General features: G+C 42.9%; 1 protein-coding gene across 3 annotated transcripts in view; it reads left to right on the top strand.

The window, feature by feature from the left end:
* Positions 1-18693, top strand: part of OTOA (otoancorin) — a 68536-nt gene that overhangs the window by 11576 nt on the left and 38267 nt on the right. For 2 of the 3 annotated variants that reach the window (XM_038540050.1, XM_038540051.1), the window contains 6 exons: positions 919-1050; positions 3969-4204; positions 6798-6901; positions 10655-10755; positions 12670-12809; positions 15407-15530. In XM_038540050.1, coding sequence (XP_038395978.1) covers positions 919-1050; positions 3969-4204; positions 6798-6901; positions 10655-10755; positions 12670-12809; positions 15407-15530 — 837 coding nt within the window. Of the gene's footprint in view, positions 1-918; positions 1051-3968; positions 4205-6797; positions 6902-9601; positions 9752-10654; positions 10756-12669; positions 12810-15406; positions 15531-18693 lie in introns of those variants that run through there. The other variant, XM_038540052.1, reaches the window with a different exon arrangement.

Below are 18693 nucleotides of genomic sequence, written 5' to 3'. Positions count from 1 at the left end.
GCTTAAAGAAAAATACAGTGTTCTCAGTTAAATTTGATTTGCAGATGACTAATGAATAATTTTTTTTAGTATATATCCCATGCAATATTTGGGGATGTACTTATGCTAAAAAATTATTCATCGTTTAACTGAAATTCAAATTTAATTGGGCATCCTGTGTTTTACCTATCAATCCTAGTTAGGTTAACTTGTCCAAGGCCACACAGCTAGTCAGTGGCAAAGTGGAGATGTACACGTGGGTTTTCTGAATCTAGAGTCCACCTTTTGCCCTTGATATCACAATATGCTGCCTCTATAGAGCACTTTTATTTAGTGGAGATTTAGAAAATAATTCCCCAGATAGCAGAGGTAATTTCTTTTAGGAGAGGCTGTTGTCCTCTCCTCTTCACTTTGGAGGGGATGCCAAGAGGGAGTTTGTTCATGCTGCCTGAATTTTGCTTCTACTCTGGTAGCTTGGGGCATGGGAGGGGGTTTGAGGAGTGCCAATCTGGGGGTGGTAAACTTCCTGGACAGAGGAACTGCCCACTGGTCTGGACGTGAAACCCCAATCACCCATAGGGACCAGGCAGGCCATGGGGAAATCGGCTGGCTGGGTGGGTGGTGAAGAGGAGTGTAATTACAGGGAACAGCTGCCCCTCAGCCTGCAATTATCACCAGGAAGGGGATATGCTTAGCATTGTCAAATCTTTGTGTTTTCCAAGAGAAATTGGAAGTCTGGATTTTTGTGGGGAATCCCCTGACTTTGAAATGTTGGCAGCTAATGAAAAATTTTGCAGCTAGCCAAATCAAACATGTCTGCAAGCTGCCAGCTTGTGGGCTCTGCAGGGAAGTAGGTGGCCTGCTTGGGCTGCTGGCCATGGTGCTGACCACGTGCTCCTGTCCTGTCCTCACTGACTCTTCTCAACACCCCATATCCAGGCAGCCATGGAAAACCACCTGGAGCAGCGTCTGTATCAGCCCCAGAAGCTGCTAGAGGACCTGAGAGACACAGATGCTCAGCAATTCCACACTGTGATGAAATGCCTCTTAGAAGACAAGAAGGACCTCTTGGTGAGGCATTCTTGGCACCCTGAGAGTAGGGGAAATCCAGGGCCAGTTGGTATTTGTTGAGTTGAATTGAACTGAGCCTGACTCAGTCCTTCTTTATGTCTTCCTACCACTTTCTCCTTTCACAAACTCTCCAGGAGTTGCAGACCTTGGTTTTCTCACTTACTTTTTACAAAGCTCAAATGAAGAGTCTTATACTGTATATTCTCATGGGAACTAAGAAATGGGGGGGGGGGGGTTACTGAGGAGCTTCTAATAGTTTGGTTTGATAAACATCCACGAATGATTGCTGTGCATCAGTGGATACTGGGTACAAAGATGAAAGGCTACCTTTGCCCTCAAGGAGTTTATAGTCTGGGGGTAGAAAAAAACAGAAATAGACAAATTTCCATAAAACAAAGTTGGTGATCGGAGAGTATCACAGAGCAAGGTCTATGAGACCCAGAAAATCTTTGGGACCCAGAAAGGCGAGGTTTAGAGGTTTTTTTTTTTTTTTTTTTTTTTAAAGATTTTATTTATTTATTTGACAGAGAGAGAAAGAGAGAGAGTGGGCGAGCAGAAGCAGGGGGTAGTGGGAGAGGGAGAAACAGGTTCTCTGCTAAGCGGGGAGCCTGACTCAGGGCTCGATCCCAGGACCCCAGGATCATGACCTGAGACAAAGGCAGACACATAACCAATTGAGCCACTCAGGCACCCCTGGAGTTTTCTTTATCAGAGATACTTTAATGTGAAACAGTGTTTTTTAGAAGAAGTTGAACCTGTAAACATTTTAATAGTCACAGACTTACTTTAATGTGTGTTACTAAAATAGAATGGATACATCCAACCTGTCAGTTTGGTAGAGATGTAATGTTTCCTTTTGAAATGAATTTTAGTTAAAAAAAGGTCAGTTAAAAAATGAATGAAGTAAATAATACTGAAGTAAATAGTATAGGCAGTGCAAAGATATGGCAAAACTGAGGATGGTGGTCTATGAAAATGATATTGATTAATATTTATTGAGGATTTACTATGCATCAGATGTTATTCTAAGGGAATTGTCAGCAAACTGTTTCTGTAAAGGACCTGATACTGAATATTTTAGGCTTTGCAGGGCATGTATTCTCTGTCACAACTACTTAACTCTGCTGCTATAGCAGGAAAGCAACCATAGGTGGCTGGTAAATAAATGGGCATGGATCTGTTCCAATAAAACTTTGTTCACAAAAACAGGCAGTAGGCCAGATTTGGCTTGTGAATCATAGTTTGCCAACACTGTTCTGAGGGTTTAACATGCATGGGTTGAATGAATCCTTTCCAGGATCTTCTGAAATAAGGACAATAATAATAATACCATTTCAATATTCAGATGAGGAAATGGTCTTAGAGAGGTTGAATGAGTAACCTTGTGTCACACAGCTCAAAAGTGGCAGATCTGAGGTGAGAACCTGGGCTCCTGACTCCAGCAGTAAGTCCTTCTGGCATCTAGTAAAGCCTATGGGCCCCTTTTCAGCATAACATGTTAAAAATCTATAAAATAAAATACAAAGGAGGCCAATGCTATTGAAAGACATTTATCAGAATAATAAAACACACATTTGGAGCATAGTGATTTATGTGCTTAACACATCCAATAACGAAATTTAGCTGTGAGTCAAGTAGGTTTTGTAATTTTTACGAGGTATTGATTATAAAGGAGATTTCAAGATATCTTTGACAACTATAATGTGTTATGAAAGTGTCTGATTTCTACTGATGACAAATGTAAGGTCCCGCTACTGCTTTGGTGGCTTATTGTCTATATTAATTCCTGAAGGAAATGCTGGAATTGAGTTCTGTGGCAGTAAAATGGAGGTGCAGTTTTCCCTAACGTTCACATTCTAGCCACAGACCTCTGCTTCAGAACTCCTAAACTGCATTCTTAACCACTACACTGTTTAGCACCCCCAAGAGTAAATGACCAAAGTTAGGAAACACTCCGTCATAGTTAGAAGTGTGGGCTTGGATGCAGATATACTTGTTTCAGATCCTCGCTCTGTGTAAGCTTGGGCAGGTTGCTTATTCTATCTTTGGTTTTCCTCACCTGTGATACTGAGATAATAATAACATATAACATTTGTTGAGTGTTCACTAGGAGTCAGGTGCCCTACATGCCTAGTGTGTGGTCATTGTGGTTATTATGTTTGTAGGATGAGCTGGGTGAAAGACTGGTGCCAATCAAATTGTGACTAAGCCCTGTCAGCATTCCTGGGTTCTGTGGTTCAAAAGAGCCATTCATTCATTCATTCATTCATTCATTCATTCATCCTAGCAGGCTTTCTCAATGTTTTTTTTTCTTTTTGGGAACCAGGAATTCCACTAAGCACATGGCTTGGGCCTCAAGGACTTTCCTGGCTCAACCCCTGCTGCATGTATAGTCAGGTACCTGGGCTCCACTGAAGACCAGTTAAATAAGACTTTGAATGGTGGTGCTGGGATCACTTCCCAGTGATTGTGCAGCCAGGGTTGAGAACCACTGACATGGAGGAAAGACAGGTCCATAAGCATCTGTAATGCACCACAGAGTTTCACACAAGGTGCTCTTAGGAGCACTTATTGGAGGGAGATTTGATTTGACCAAAGTAGGAGGGCACTTGAGAAGACTTCACCAAGAAGGTGATGATAGTTGAGCTTGTCCATGAGGGATGAGCTGGGTTTTGCTAGAGGAAGGAGGTGGGGAGGGAATTCCAGCTCAAGCATGCACCTAAAAAGTTGCCTAGTGTGTTGAGGGAGGTGAAGGCCTCGACTTTGTTCTCTAAGAGATGGAAAGTTCTAGAAGGTTTGACATAGTGTGCTATTAAACAGTGGTCCTGAATTTCCCCACTGCTAAGTGTGGTTCTTCTCAGGGCTTCCAAATCTAGAGGCCTCTCTCAAGACAACGCTAGATTCTTTCTTTACTTTAGGAGCTGGAAGACATCGTTATTGACTTGGGAGAGATTCGGAAACAAGCCTTGCAGAGCCCTGGCGTGAACCGCAGCCTGTTTCTCATCACACTGGAGAGGTGTTTCCAGGTGCTGAACTCCCTGGAGTGTGTGGAGATCCTGGGCAGGGTCCTGAGGGGCTCCTCAGGCAGTCTTCTGCAGCCAAACATCCCAGAGAAGCTCCCCCAGGACCTGCGTGAGGACGCTTTCAAGAACCTGTGAGTGCTTCCCCCAGCCCTTGAACCCTACTCTCCATTCCTCAGAAGTAATATATGGCAGAGGGAAGGAAGCAGGGGGAGCAGGTCAACATGTGAGGTCTGGAGCAGAGCTTAACATCTGTGGAATTTAGAGAGATGGTTTGATTAAAACAGTGCCTCCCAAATGTCAGTCATTCTGGTACCATCCTCACAATTTTTGCCATATCTGTACATCATTGGTACACTTTTCTTTACCTCATGTTTTTTCTTTATAGTGATTCATTCTTTTTAATTAAAATTTATTTAAAATAAAACTTTGATATCATTACTGAAAGGTCAAGTCATATTTGGACCAAATGGGACTTTGTATATGGCAACAAGGAGGTCATTGCTGACTGGGCCATGAGGAGAGGTATGGTAGGAGGGGAACAAGCTGTAGTGAATAGAGGTGACCGAGACACTTCACACCCAAGGGGGCATATCTGTAATAAAAATGTCAGATAAATATTTGCAAACAACATATCTGATAAAGGGTTAGCATCCAAAATATATAAGGAACTTTTAAAACTCAACATCCCAAAACCAAATCATCCAATTAAAAAGTGGGCAGAAGAAATGAATAGACATTTGTCCAAAGAAGACATACAAATGGCTGATAGACACATGAAAAGATGCTCAACATCAGTCATCATCGGGGAAATGCAAGTCAAAGCTACAATGAGATATCACCTCACAACAACTAGAATGGCTAAAATCAACAACATAAGAAACAATAGGTGTGGGCAAGGATGTGGAGAAGGGGGAACCCTCTTGCACTGTTGGTGAGAATACAAACTGGCACAGCCACTCTGGAAAACAGTATGGAAGTTCCTCAAAAAGTTAAAAAATAGAGCTACCCTATGATCCAGCATTGCACTGCTAGGTATTTACCTAAAGGATACAGAGATACTAATTTGAAGGGCTACATGTACCCCAATGTTTATAGCAGCAATATCTACAATAGCCAAATTATTGAAACCACCAAAGTATCCATCAATTAATGAATGGATAAAGAAGGTATGATCATTACATATATACTATATGATATATATTATTATTATATGTTACATTATTTTATATATATATTATTCAGTCATAAAAAAAGAATGAAATCTTGCCATTTGCAATGACATGGATGGAACTAGAGAGTATTATACTAAGTGAAATAAGTCAGAGAAAGACAAATACCATATGATTTTACAAAACAAATGAGCAAAGGGAAAAAAAGAGAGAGAGGCAAACCAAGAAACAGACTCTTAACTACAGAGAACAAACTGATGGTTATCAGAAGAGATGGGGGTAGGGGTGGGGGAATGAGTTAAATAAGTAATGGGGATTAAAGTATGCACTAGGTGTTGTATGGAGGTGTTGAATCACTTTATTTGTACACTTGAAGCTAATATTACACAGCATATTAGCTAACTGGAATTTAAAAACTTAAACCCCCAAACCCAGAATGTCAGATACTAACCAGTGTAGGTTATTATCTCATATACTGTTGGTGAGAATGTGAAATTGTGCAGCCTTTTTGGACAACAGTCTGGCAGTTCCTCAAAAGGCCAAGTGTAGAGTTGTCATCTAACCTAGCAATTCCGCTCTTGGGTATCTACCCTAGAGAAATCAAAGTGTCTGTCCTCACAAAAGCTGGCATATGAATGTTTACAGCAGTATTATTCATAATAGACAAAAGGTGGAAACAACCCAGAGGTCCATCAACTGATGAATAGATAAACAAAATGTGGTGGGTGCAAGCAGTGGAATAGTATTTGGCTGTGAAAAGGCCATGAGTGAAGTGGTAGCGCATGATCCAACATGCATGAATGTTGGAAACATCATGGCGAGTGAAAGAAGCCAGTCACAAAGATGACATATCACATGCTTCCATTTACCCGAAATATCCAGAAGAAGCAAATCTATGGAAGACAGTAAATTACTAGTTTGTAGGGGTTGGGGTGATTGGTCATTGGGGGTGGTAGCTAAAGGGTATGGGGTTTCTTTCTGAGATGCTTAAAATGTTCTAAAATCAAACATGGTGATGGTTGTACAACACTTGGGAATGCCATTAAATTGTACATTTTCAATGGGTGAATTGTCTGGTGTGTGAATTATATCTCCATAAAGCTGTTAGAAAAAAAGAAAAAGAGGGGCGCCTAGGTGACTCAGTGGGTTAAGCATATGACTTCAGCTTAGGTCATGATCTCAGAATCCTGGGATCAAGCCCCTCATTGGGCTCCCTGCTCGGCGGGGAGTCTGTTTCTCCCTCTCCCTCTGCTGCTCCCCCTGCTTGTGCTCTCTTTCTCTAATAAATAAATAAAATCTTTAAAAATTAAACACACACACACACACACACACACACACACAAAACAAGAAATGACTAAGAGGTGAGGAAGTGGAGAGAACTCTTTGGAAGGTATTTAGATGTGAAGGACAAAAGAGAAATGGGACAATAGCTACATATAGCAAGGGAGTGGGAAGGCTTTTTAACACAAGACAGCTTTGGGTATGTTGGCTGTTTTGACCATGTCTCAAGTCCATCTCTTTGTTCCTTAACTTGATGCCTGTGTTTGTCATTTAGATCTGTGGTATTCAAAGATCTCTACGACCAAACCTCGGCTCATTCCCAGAGAGCTCTCTATTCCTGGATGACTGGGATTTTGCAGATGTCCTTCAATGCTACTGGTGAGCCTGGGGTTCTAGGTAGGATCACTTTTCAGGGAGTGTCTATCCTTAAAAGTGGTGCTTCTTTTCTGAAGGTAGGGATTTGATTTCATTGTCGTTTATGATTTTTACCCATCCATCCCACCTTGCAAAAAGGGTTTGATGTGGCCTATGGAATAAAACACATACCCCAGGGGTGCCAGGGTGGCTCAGTTGGTTAAGTATCTGCCTTGGGCTTAGGTCATGATCCAGGGTCCTGGGACCGAGCTCCAGGTGGGGCTCCCTGCCCAGCAGAGAGTCTGCTTCTCCCTCTGCCCTTCCTCTGGCTTGTGCTTTCTCTCTCACTTTCCCTCTCAGATAAATAAATAAAATCTTTAAAAAAACCCCACATATCCTATTCCATCTATACACTTTCCAGATGTTCAGGTCTGCAAAATAAGAATGCCGCTGCATCTTACAATCAATGGGCTGTCCTAGTTTGTAAGTGGAATGTAAATAATGACAGTGTCTTAGATTCGAAGAGAACCTTTAAAGTAAGGTTTCAGGCTCAAAAATCTGTATCATAAATCTGGACTAAAGTGGGACACGATAAATTTTTAAAAGGAAATCTAGGCAATAAAGTACAGAAATTTAGCGCGAAGTTTCCTGGCAGCCGAAGCAGAAATAGGTCAAGATTCATTTATTTTGCAGATGTGTTATTAGGGGAGTCAAAGTCATGGAGCTGGAAAATAGGAATGGTGGTTGCCAGGGGCTGGAAGGAGGGGAAACTGGGGAGTTGTTAATTCTTGGGGACAGAGTTTTGGTTTTGGAAGATGAAAATGTTCTGGAGATGGATGGTGTTGATGGTTGCACAGTGAAGTGAATGTACTTAATACCATGGAACCATACACTTACAAATGGTTAAATTTGTAAATTTTGTGTTATGTTTTCTTTACTACAGTTGAAAAAAAAGAGAGGAAAGAATGGCTGTGTAGATTAGTAATGCAGACAATGTCTCACATGGCTTCCATTTGTTGAGTTTTTAATGTAAGTCATGTAAACAGAACACACTTTTTTTTGACACTTACCAATCCTACTGTGTATCAGCCACTGGAGATACAGAGGAAGAGAAGACAAAGTCTCTGCTCTCATAGAGCTCTTGTTTTATTGGGGGAGGGAAGGGGGAAAAACGTTTTAAGCCAGCAAATTAGAGAGAAAGAGAGGCAGAGAGAGAGAGAAACACAGAGAGAGAGAGGGAGAGATAGAGAGAGATGGTTCAGGTACCAGTAGGTGCTATGAAGAAAATAAAATGGATAAAATAAAATAGAACTTGGCCAACCTTTTCTATAAAGAGTCAGTGTAAATATTTTAGGCTCCATGGGCCTGTAGTCTGGCTGAATGAATCAACTCTGATGTTCCCTCTCTAAAGCAGATACTGACAACAGATGAGCAGGCAATGGCTGTGTCATAGCTGAGCCTTATTTAAGGGCCCCCAAATTGAGATTTCATAATTGTCACATGCCACAACATTGTCTTCTTTTGATTTTACTTCCAAGTATTTAAAAGTGTAAAAAACTAAGCTCGCAGCCTTTACAAGAGCAGGTGGTGGGCTGAATTTGGCCCATGGGCTGTAGTTTGCCAACCTTGGATTAAGAAATCAGAGAGGACCTGACATTTGAACTGAGACCAAAATGAGAAATGGAGTGGGTGCTTTGAGGGTCTGAGGGAAGGGTGTTGCAGGCAGGGGAACAGCAAACACAGAGGCTCTGGTGTGGGAATGAGCTCAGTGTTTTGGGGAAACATAAAGGAAGCCTGTGGGATCAGAGTATAGTGAGGGCCAATCAATCCTTTTCCTGGAATTGAGCTCTGAGCTGTGTATATAAGGGGCGTTCAACAACAGAATAATCAATGTCTTCAGTGCCTAGCAAAATTCCCTCTGCCTGATGCATATTTACGGACTCCAGAAATCTGAGTCTCGCACTGTGTAACCCTGAGAGAGCCACTCACCCTCTAGACTTCCCTCAGTCCTTATTGCCAGAATTTAATTAGAGACAGATTTTCCTTCTAAAATTCCTATATGCTGTGTTTCATTATTATACTAGAGTGAATTAAAATGAATTCTGTTTGGACTTTAAACTTTTTATTTTTCATGACGTTCCTTGAGGTTACTGGAAATACTTTGGGTGTTGAAAATACCCAAATCTTTGGGGTCCTTGGTCTGCAGAAATACAATTCATGCTTTATAATGAATTTAAAATTAACAGCTCAACTTGTTTTTTTTTTTAAAGATTTTATTTATTTATTCATGAGAGACACACAGAGAGAGAGGCAGAGACATAGGAAGGGGGAGAAGCAGGCTCCCTGCGGGGAGCTCGATGTGGGGCTTGATCTCAGGAGCCCAGGATCACTCCCTGGCAGAAGGCAGAGGTTCAACTACTGAGCCACCAGGCATCCCTTAACTTGGTTCTTGATGAATTTAGTGATTCCCCCCCTGCCCCACTCAATTCTCTAGCCTTCTAGGACTACCCTTCTAATAACCGAGTCAGTTGTCCAGAGATGTCATCTCATCTAGGGGATCCTAGGGTGTGTACCTGTATTCACCCATAGCTCTGATTCCCAGGTTGGGAAGGCATCCTGTTGTTCTTGTGACCCAACCCATATAGCAGCTGACTTCACCATCTGGTCTGGGCATGAGAGTCATTGCCCTTGGCTTTTCGCAACAATTCTTGGTGATGGAGTCACTGTACCCTGCTCTTCTGCTTCTTCCATTTCTCCAAAATGCCACCAACATAATGGTGTTGTGTCCAAGAATCTTTTACCAAAGAATTGGAGGCAATGGGGGCAAATGGATCCTGACAAGATTTTTCTTACAGTCCCATTGACATCTCTCTGGTGAGCAATTTCAGATGCCTGAACAGAGTGGCAGAGCCTTCTGGGAATTCAGAGGATGGAGATATTATTACTGATGGCTGAGGAGATAAGACGAGGCTTTAGGGGAGAGGAAACGTTTGAGCTCAATTTTGAAGATAGGATTTTGGAGCAGAAGAGTGAGGGCAAAGGCATTATAGTAGATGTAGATGAGAAGGGTCTGTGAGAGAAGATTTGGAGAACATTTGGGGTCATATGAGGAAGGATGAGTAGGTGGTTTGGCTCAAATACAATAACCTGGTGCTAATCAATAAGGCTGATAATGATTGTTACTGGTGGTAATAAAAGAGAGTGAATTGCTAGATTATTTAGTAACTAAGTGAACTAAAAGTAAAACTATATTCTGTGATTTTTACTATTAAAATAATTTGCATTTTAAAAAGGAATCTTAAAAAAAAAAGATTTATTTGAGAAAGAGAGGGAGAGAGAGAGAATGAGCAAGTTTTAGAGGGGTGGGGAGGAGCAGAGAGAGGGTGAGGGGGACATAGCAGACTCCACAATGGGTACAAAGCTTGATGCAGGGCTCAGTCTCACGACTCTGAGATCATGACCTGAGCCAAAATCAACAGTCTGAGGCTTAACCAGCCACACCACCCAGGTGCCCCCAAATAATCTGCATTTTTAGCAAGTTCCCAGGTGGACCATGCTGCTGTGGAACAAGGCCTCAGGGGGCTGGCATCTGTGATTGCCAGTGTGTAACATATGTCTCAGAGGTAGGAGGCTGTCCATGAATGGTTGTTGAATGAATTAATGAATACAATAAGAAGGTCCTGATATCAAAGATGTTTTTGACTATCCATACCAGGCAGAGGCATTTATTTATTTATTTACATATTTCTCCATTTATGTATTTATTTATTTTTGCAGATGACTCTGTTTCATGGGTCAGTGCAGAAAACTTGTGGATTTTGGGGAGATACATGGTTCACCTATCACTTGAAGAAATTGTGAAAATTAGTCCCGTGGAAGTAAGTTGGAAACGTACATTTACATGTCCCATCACCAAGCCATCTGGGGTAAGGTGTATTCTAAACCTCTCAAGTTCAGCCAGCCAAGTTTCCATGCCCTGGAAAATTGGATACCCACCTCAGCCAATATATCTTGAGTCTCTGAAGAAAACTCTCAGGATGAGGCCTCAAGTGGTTGGTCATCAGGTTGTGTTTAGTGTAGAAGAGCCAAGAGAAGAAAAAGAATTATAGATAAAGAAAGCTCTGATGTGAACAAACATGATATAAAGAAAATGTTGGCTGTGAACCAAAAATCATTTCAGGGTATTTTTGTATTCAAGAAAGGCCAAGGACAATAGCTATAGAGTTTCTGGTCCTTGAAAGGATGAACTCAAGTCAAATGAATCCTGGATTACTAACAATTTCAATTTATAGCAACTTCTATTGATAGCTATTTCAGCATGAGGAATGATTGGATTTTAACTGTAGAGTTTACAGTTGAGAAATAAACAAGTTGTAAGGTTACTTTCACTCACTGGTCAGCCTGTCTCTGTCCTCTTGATGTTGACCTAATGACACTAACATCCCTTGGGCATCATGATTCTGGAATGCAGCCTCTAAAGCATGCTGCCAACAGGGAGGCATTCATAAAGACTTTGGGGCTTGCCTGCAATTTTTATCATATGTGCCTTACCTTTCTCCTGGCCAGTGAGAGAAGTGTTTGTATCAAACGACTGGCTTGTTCAAGGGCCAGTTGATCCAACAATGTCTGCTTATAATGAAACCGAAGACAGAGCCAGGTTGTCCTTTTTAAGAAAAAAATTTTTAAAAGATTTTATTTATTTATTCATGAGAGACCCAGAGAGAGAGAGAGAGAGGCAGAGACATAGGCAGAGGGAGAAGCAAGCTCCCTGTGGGGAGCTTGATGTGGGACTTGATCCCAGGATTCCAGGATCACACCCTGAACCGAAGGCAGATGGTCAATCACTGAGCCACCCAGGAGTCCTTTAAGAAAAATTAAAAAATTTTTTAATTGAAGTACAGTTGACATATCTAGATTCCTCTTTTCACCTCGGAGGTTGAGAATATTTCAAACATCTTTCAATTTTATAATCCTCAGTTTTTAAAATGGATTAAATCTCAGTTTTGCTCTCCCAATAATGAGTGAACTCCCAGAAGTTGGATAGAAATTAAATTCTTAGAAAGCTGGACCACTGGGGAGGAATCTCTAAGATCAAGAGGTCATTTGCAACTTTTCTTCATCATCTAAAAGTGTAGAGAAGGGAGGTGAAGAAAAAAAAAAAAAGAAAGGAGGTGAAGCCACAGAGTACTGATGCTAAGAGGGACTTTTATATGGATAAAGAGTAGAATCCATAAGGGAGAGACAACTTTACCAGCACAGAATAACAGTGCATAGAGAGATAGGAGATTTCAACTTGACACCCTTGCACACATAGATGGAAAATGAACAAGAACGGAAGGAATCTGAATGGTATATTAAACAAAATTGAATCTATCTACCTGTATATTTGTATCTTACCAAGGGAACACACTCTCTTTTCATCACCCGAGGCCCATTTGTAAACTCATTCATCTACTTAAAAAAACAAACAAACAAAAAACCCCTGATTCCCCCAAGTGCAACATTTGTGGGCCACATTCTCTGACCTCAATATAACAAATCTACAAATAAATGTGCAAACATTAGCTTTCCAAGAGTTCAGTGGCTTGGATACTAAAATATAGCACTTTGCTAAATAACAGTTGGCTTGAAGAGGAAGCTAAAACAGTTGTTACAGACCACTGAGAAATCAGGGCCAATGGGAACTGGGCATCTCTGAGTCTCTGGGATGGGTCACAGCATGGACCACTGAAGCAGGGCTGCTTGGGGTCACGTCACCCTTCCTCACTGATCTTCCTGTCCTTGTCCATCAGATTGGGTTGTTTATCAGCTATGACAATGCCACCAAGCAGCTGGACACAGTTTATGACATCACGCCTGAACTGGCCCAGGCGTTTTTGGAGAGGATCAGCTCCTCCAGCTTTGACATGAGGAATATCTCCACCATTCACAGGCAAGGGGCAGGGGCTCTGGGTCCTCAGAGTTGTTTCCCAAAATGTGACCTAAGCACCAGCGTCCTCTGAGCAGCAGAGGACCTTGGGAGGGAAGGGAAGTGGTTGGTTCATCTCTTTATTTTTTTTAATTTTAAAAAGGATTTAAAAAATTTATTTGTTCATGAAACACACAGAGAAAAGCAGAGACATAGGCAAGGGGAGAAGCAGGCTCCCTGTGAGGAGCCCAATGCGAGGCTCGATCCTAGGACCCTGAGATCACGACCTGAGCCAAAGGCAGATGCTCACCTACTGAGCCACCCAGATGCCTCTGGTTCGTCTCTCCACATCTCTGTGCACATGAGGCAAGGCATTTCTCCCAAAGAAAGACCCTTTGCAGGGGGTATGAAGTGGCGTGGGGTGAACTAAGGTTTTCTGAGCATCTTCTGTGCCAGGCATTTTATGCAGCTTTTTCAAGTGCTAAGATTCCAGCTCTGAGCATGGAAATAGAATATTTTAAATACTCAGTACTCTGTCCATTCCATGGTCAATGTGTAATTTCCATTAGGGTGGCTTGAGTATTGGAAAGAGCTTTTGGGTCCCCATATTTGTGAATCTATTGTTATCCAGATTCTTAGGTGGGGGGACCCACAGATGACATCAGCTCTAGAATTCAGTGATTGAAACATGACTCTCCAGGAATGATTTCCAGCAGGGGAGGAGGGCCAAGAGCTGGGTACTTGGTGATTCCAGGAGGGGTTTGAATATTAGCAGGAGGGAAAATGCAGTGGGGAAGGGTGGTGAGCACTGTCTAACTATCTGTCAGTCTCTCAGGGCACATGTCACAGTGCTTCCTCTGGCATCACCATAGTACCTTAAATTTTGTCAAAAAGTCACTTGTAGAGAATATTCTTATATGAAACTATGACACCTTCTTCCCCATCCCTAGTAACTTTTACCTATAAGCTTTGGACCTATGGATCCCCTTTTTCTGTGATTGTATAAAAGTAACTTAGTGGTTCAGAACATGGAACGTGGAGCCAGCCCTCCTGAATATAATCCTGGCTCTGGCACATATTAGTTGTGTGATTTTTGGCTGTCAGTTTACCTCTCCCGACCTCCATTTCCCCATGTATAAAATAAGAGATAACTGGGATCCCTGGGTGGCGCAGCGGTTTAGCGCCTGCCTTTGGCCCAGGGCGCGATCCTGGAGACCCAGGATCGAATCCCACGTCAGGCTCCCGGTGCATGGAGCCTGCTTCTCCCTCTGCCTAGGTCTCTGCCTCTCTCTCTCTCTCTATCATAAATAAATAAAAATTAAAAAAAAAAAAGAGATAACTATCTGCCTACCTCGTTAAGGTCCTAGTAAGGATTACACCCACCTGACACACAGTAGGTGCTCATGACATATTAATTATTCTTAATGTGGTTGTTAATATTCAGTCTTCACATCCCCTCAGTCTTTTCTCATCCGACACAGTTTCAAATCCTTCTGCTGACCTGACTGCTCTCCTGTGGACATGTCTGAGCTTGTCAGTGTCTTTCTGAGAGGGTCCATCCAGGTTGAGCATGGTCAACCAGGCGGTCCAGCCATGCTGCATTGAATAGATTTCATATTAACTCTAAGCACATCCATTAATGAAGGAGTGCTTGGCATCCACGAGGAAGAATGCTGATTAGTTCCTGTGGCTCTTCCCATTGAACCCTCACAGTACTCCTGATTCCTCCGTTCATCATATTTATTATGATTACTGTAGCACAGAGTGCGGACTGCTCAATTGTGCATGCAGCAGACTTGCAGAGAAGTTTATTGTTGGATCGAACATTCCCTACAGCTGGGCTTCAAACTCTTGTTGGCCTGACGCTATGCTCTTTTTTTTTTTTTAAAGATTTTATTTATTTTTTCATGGGAGACACACAGAGAGAGGCAGAGACATAGGCAGAGGGAGAAGCAGGCTCTCTGCAGGAAGCCCACTGTGGTACTCAATCCCAGGACCCTGGGATCATGCTCTGAGCCAAAGGCAGATGCTGAACCACTGAGTCACCCAGGCGTCCCTGACACTGTGCTCTTAACTACTAAGTACAGTGCTCCCAGCTAGACCAGGGTTCAAATCCTACCTCTGTCCTTAACACTGTTATGCATCTTGTCTTTCTCTTTCCTTTCAAAGTCATCATCATTTGGGGGTGTAGGTTGTAAACCATCTTGGAAATAATCTGCCTCAGAGAATCCGTCAGGGTGGGCAAACCCTTTACCTCTATGTGGAATATGGGGAGTTTTCTGTGGTTAAGTCAGCATCATGCTTTCTTTGTGCCCCTTACTGCCCTGGGAGGAGAGATGATAGAGTTGGATGGGTCTAGATTTGAGTCCAGGCTTCTCTACTTGTCTTGGGCAAGTTGTTTGCATGCTCTGAGTCTGTCTGCCTTTCTGTGAAATGGGGTTGATAAAGGCATCTACCTCGTAGGGTGGCTGTGATGGGGTGATCCGGGCATGGGGCTCGGCACAATCCCTGGCTTGCAGTAGCTGCTCTGACCTTGACTCCTGGTTCTGTGTGGGAGGGACTGTGTCTGTGTCTCCCAGTTCTGAGCCCCCAGCTCTGAGTCCCCTTATCTTCCCACACAGGTTGGGGCTGCTGGTCTGTTTCTACAATGACCTGGATTTGCTGGACGCCACAGTGGCCCAAGTCCTCCTTCACCAGATGATCAAGTGCAGCCATCTGAGGGGCTTCCAGGCTGGGGTTCAGAAGGTATAATGGGGTGCAGAGCCCTGGGGAAATGGCCAGAGAAATGGGGAGGAGAGTCTTGTCTGGCCTTTTTTTTTTTTTTAAGATTTTATTTATATATTCATGAGAGACTCACAGAGAGAGGCAGAGACATAGGCAGAAGGAGAAGCAGGCTCCCTACAGGGAGCCCGATGTGGGACTCGATCCCAGGACCCCGGGATCACGCCCTCAGCTGAAGGCAGATGCTCAACCACTGAGCCACCCAGGCGTTCTGTTGTCTGGCCTTTGAGAGAAAACATGTAGGTTTCATCAGGATCTAGGTCCAGCCAAGGCAGATGGCATCCCAAATCCTGGGATGACCTTAGAATGGGAAGAAATGACATAAAGCAGTATAAGGGAAAACCTGTGATAGATAAAAATTCAGAGTGGCCCTCTTAAACTTAACTGTGCATAAGGATCACCTGGGGTCTTCAATGTGGATTCTGATTCAGTGGGTCTGAGTGGAGATTCTTCTTCTTCTTCTTCTCCCCCTCCCCCTCCCCCTTCTTCTTCTTCTTCTTCTTCTTCTTCTTCTTCTTCTTCTTCTTCTTCTTCTTCTTCTTCTTCTTCTTCTTCTTCTTCTTCTTCTTCTTCTTCTTCTTCTTCTTCTTCTTCTTCTTCCTCCTCCTTCTTCTCCTTCCTCCTTCTTTTCCTTCCTTTCTTCTTCTTCCTCCTCCTCCTCCTCCTTCTTCTTTCTCCTTCTTCTCCTTTCTTCTTCTTCTCTCTTCTTCTTCTTCTTTCTTCTTTCTTCTGATTTTATTATTTAAGAGAGAAGAGAGAACACACAAGTGGGTGGGTGGGGAGATCAGAGCGAGAGGGAGGAGCAGGGAGCCCAAAGATATGTGGCTCAATCCCAGGACGCTGGGATCAGGACCTGAGTTGAAGGCAGACACTTAACCAGTTGAGCCACCCAGGTGCCTCTGGAGACTGCACTTCCAGCAAACTTCCAGGCAATGCTGAAGCAGCTGTCCAGTGACCGTGCTTGGAACAGCGAGGAGATAATGTGAGGTTCTCAAACCTGGCTTTGCATTAGTAGCACCACCCTACCAGCTCCATCCCCAGAGATTCCCTCTTTTTTTAAAAACAATTTTATTTATTCATTCATGAGAGACACAGAGACATAGGCAGAGGAAGAAATAGGCTCCCAGAGGGGAGTCCATGCAGGACTTGATCCTAGGACCCTGGGATCACCATGCCCTGAGCAGAAGGCAAACACTCAACAACTGATCCACCTAGGTGCTCCCATCCCCAGAGATTCTTGAGGTATTGGTCAGGGAATGGTATGTTTAAAAAGATCCTCACATGATTCCAGTGCAGCCGGGGTTGAGAGCACTGGATTAGAGTGTATTTATTGAGTTCCTAGACCACAAAGTTCTGGACAACCTGGCACAGAAGGACTTTTTCATTTCCCTTCTCTCTCCATCTTTCTATCCTTTCTTCCCTTAAGATGTCAATTCCACCTGCATCTCTTACATTTTTGGCCCTTTCCATTTTTTTTTTTTTTTATTGAAGAGGTGATGTGAGAGCAATATTAAAATTCTGGGGCACCTGGATGGCTCAGTGGGTGGAGCATGCAACTCTTGATCTCACAGTTGAGTTTGAGTCCCGTGTTGGGCATGGAGCCTATTTAAAATGTAAAAAAAAGAAAATTTTGATAATACCATCCATAATTGGGCAGCCTGGGTGGCTCAGCGGTTAAGCGCCACCTTCAGTCCAGGGCCTGATCCTGGAGTCCCAGGATCGAGTCCCCACGTCGGGCTCCCTGCTTGGAGCCTGCTTCTCTGTCCACCTGTGTCTCTGACTCTCTCTCTTTCTCTCTGTGTCTCTCATGAATAAATAAATAAAATCTTAAAAAAATACCAATAATTCTGCAGTAGTTTTTCACACATAAGTAGTTTTTCACACACATAGTCATCATTATCGTGACCAGTGCATATGTTTATTTTCAAGGAAAAGGATCCCTTCCAAGCAAACTCAAATGAAACATCAGAAAGTGAATGTACTTAAGAGCCACAGGCGTTGCTGTGGCCTCCTTGACCAAGAAGGAAGTCCAATACAACTAAGATATGAGAGTACACTTTGAGATCACCTAGCTCAGTACTTCTCAGACCAGGGAGTACATCAGAGTCACCTGGAGGGCTTGTTAAAATACAGGTTGGTGGGCCTCATGTTCAGCGTCTCTGGTTCAGGAGGACCAGGGTAGGGCCTGAGAATCTGCATTTCTAACAAGGTTGCAGGTCATGTTGTTGGTCAAGGACCACAGTGCTTTGAGAAGCACTGCTCTAGCACATGCCACCGTCTTACAGGTGGAAGCTGAGCCCCTGGGAAGAGTCGCTGCAGAATTTGGAGAACCCAGAGGTTGTGACAGCTTTCTTTCACTTCACGCTGCTGCCCCCCAGTGGCCATTTCAGTATTGCCTGGTACACTTGTGCGCACTCTTCTAATAAGAATATACTGTTCCTACAACTTCAGGTGTTATCACATGAGCCTTTCTCATTTTTAGGTACAGAGGTCATGTTACAATAGGTGGCTTTATCACCTTCTTTACTGGAAGTGGTTAGGAAGCACACTTAGTTATAACTAGATAGGTATAGCATAATAAAATAATCATTAAGGCGATCCCAGTTACGAGAAAATCTGTGTAAGACAGAAGTAAAAAATATGGAAAATTGCACTGCCATTCATAGTACGACTATGCGAAAGCTACATGCTGTAGTTTACTTATTGTTTTAAAAGATTGCATTTGAAAGAGAGAGAAAGAACGAGCATGAGCAGGGGTTCAGGGAAAGGGGGAAAGGCAGAGGGAGAAGCAGACCCTCTGCTAAGCAGGGAGCTCGATGCAGAGCTTGATCCCAGGATCCCAAGATAATGACCTAAGCCAAAATCAAGAGTCGACTGCTTAACCGACTGAGTCACCCTGGTGCCCCCAATCATAGTTTTTTTTATGAGGTAGGAGTTTCCAGAGACTTTTACTTTCTTGTTACCGTTGAAAATTATTTTTACCAGGATTATATATATTATCATGAAGAACACCCTGGGTATTTCGTGAAAGAAGAACAGCCATGTATATGGATGCAGAGTTCAAGGTCACAAAAGGAAAACGGATATTATGAAAGTGTGTGTGGTAGAGTTATGGACAAAATGAACA

This window comes from Canis lupus, chromosome 6 (genome assembly GCF_011100685.1).
Source record: "Canis lupus familiaris isolate Mischka breed German Shepherd chromosome 6, alternate assembly UU_Cfam_GSD_1.0, whole genome shotgun sequence".
Lineage (NCBI taxonomy): Eukaryota > Metazoa > Chordata > Mammalia > Carnivora > Canidae > Canis > Canis lupus.
The sequence above is the reverse complement of the archived record's forward strand: the minus strand, read 5'-3'. Positions and strand labels throughout refer to the sequence as shown.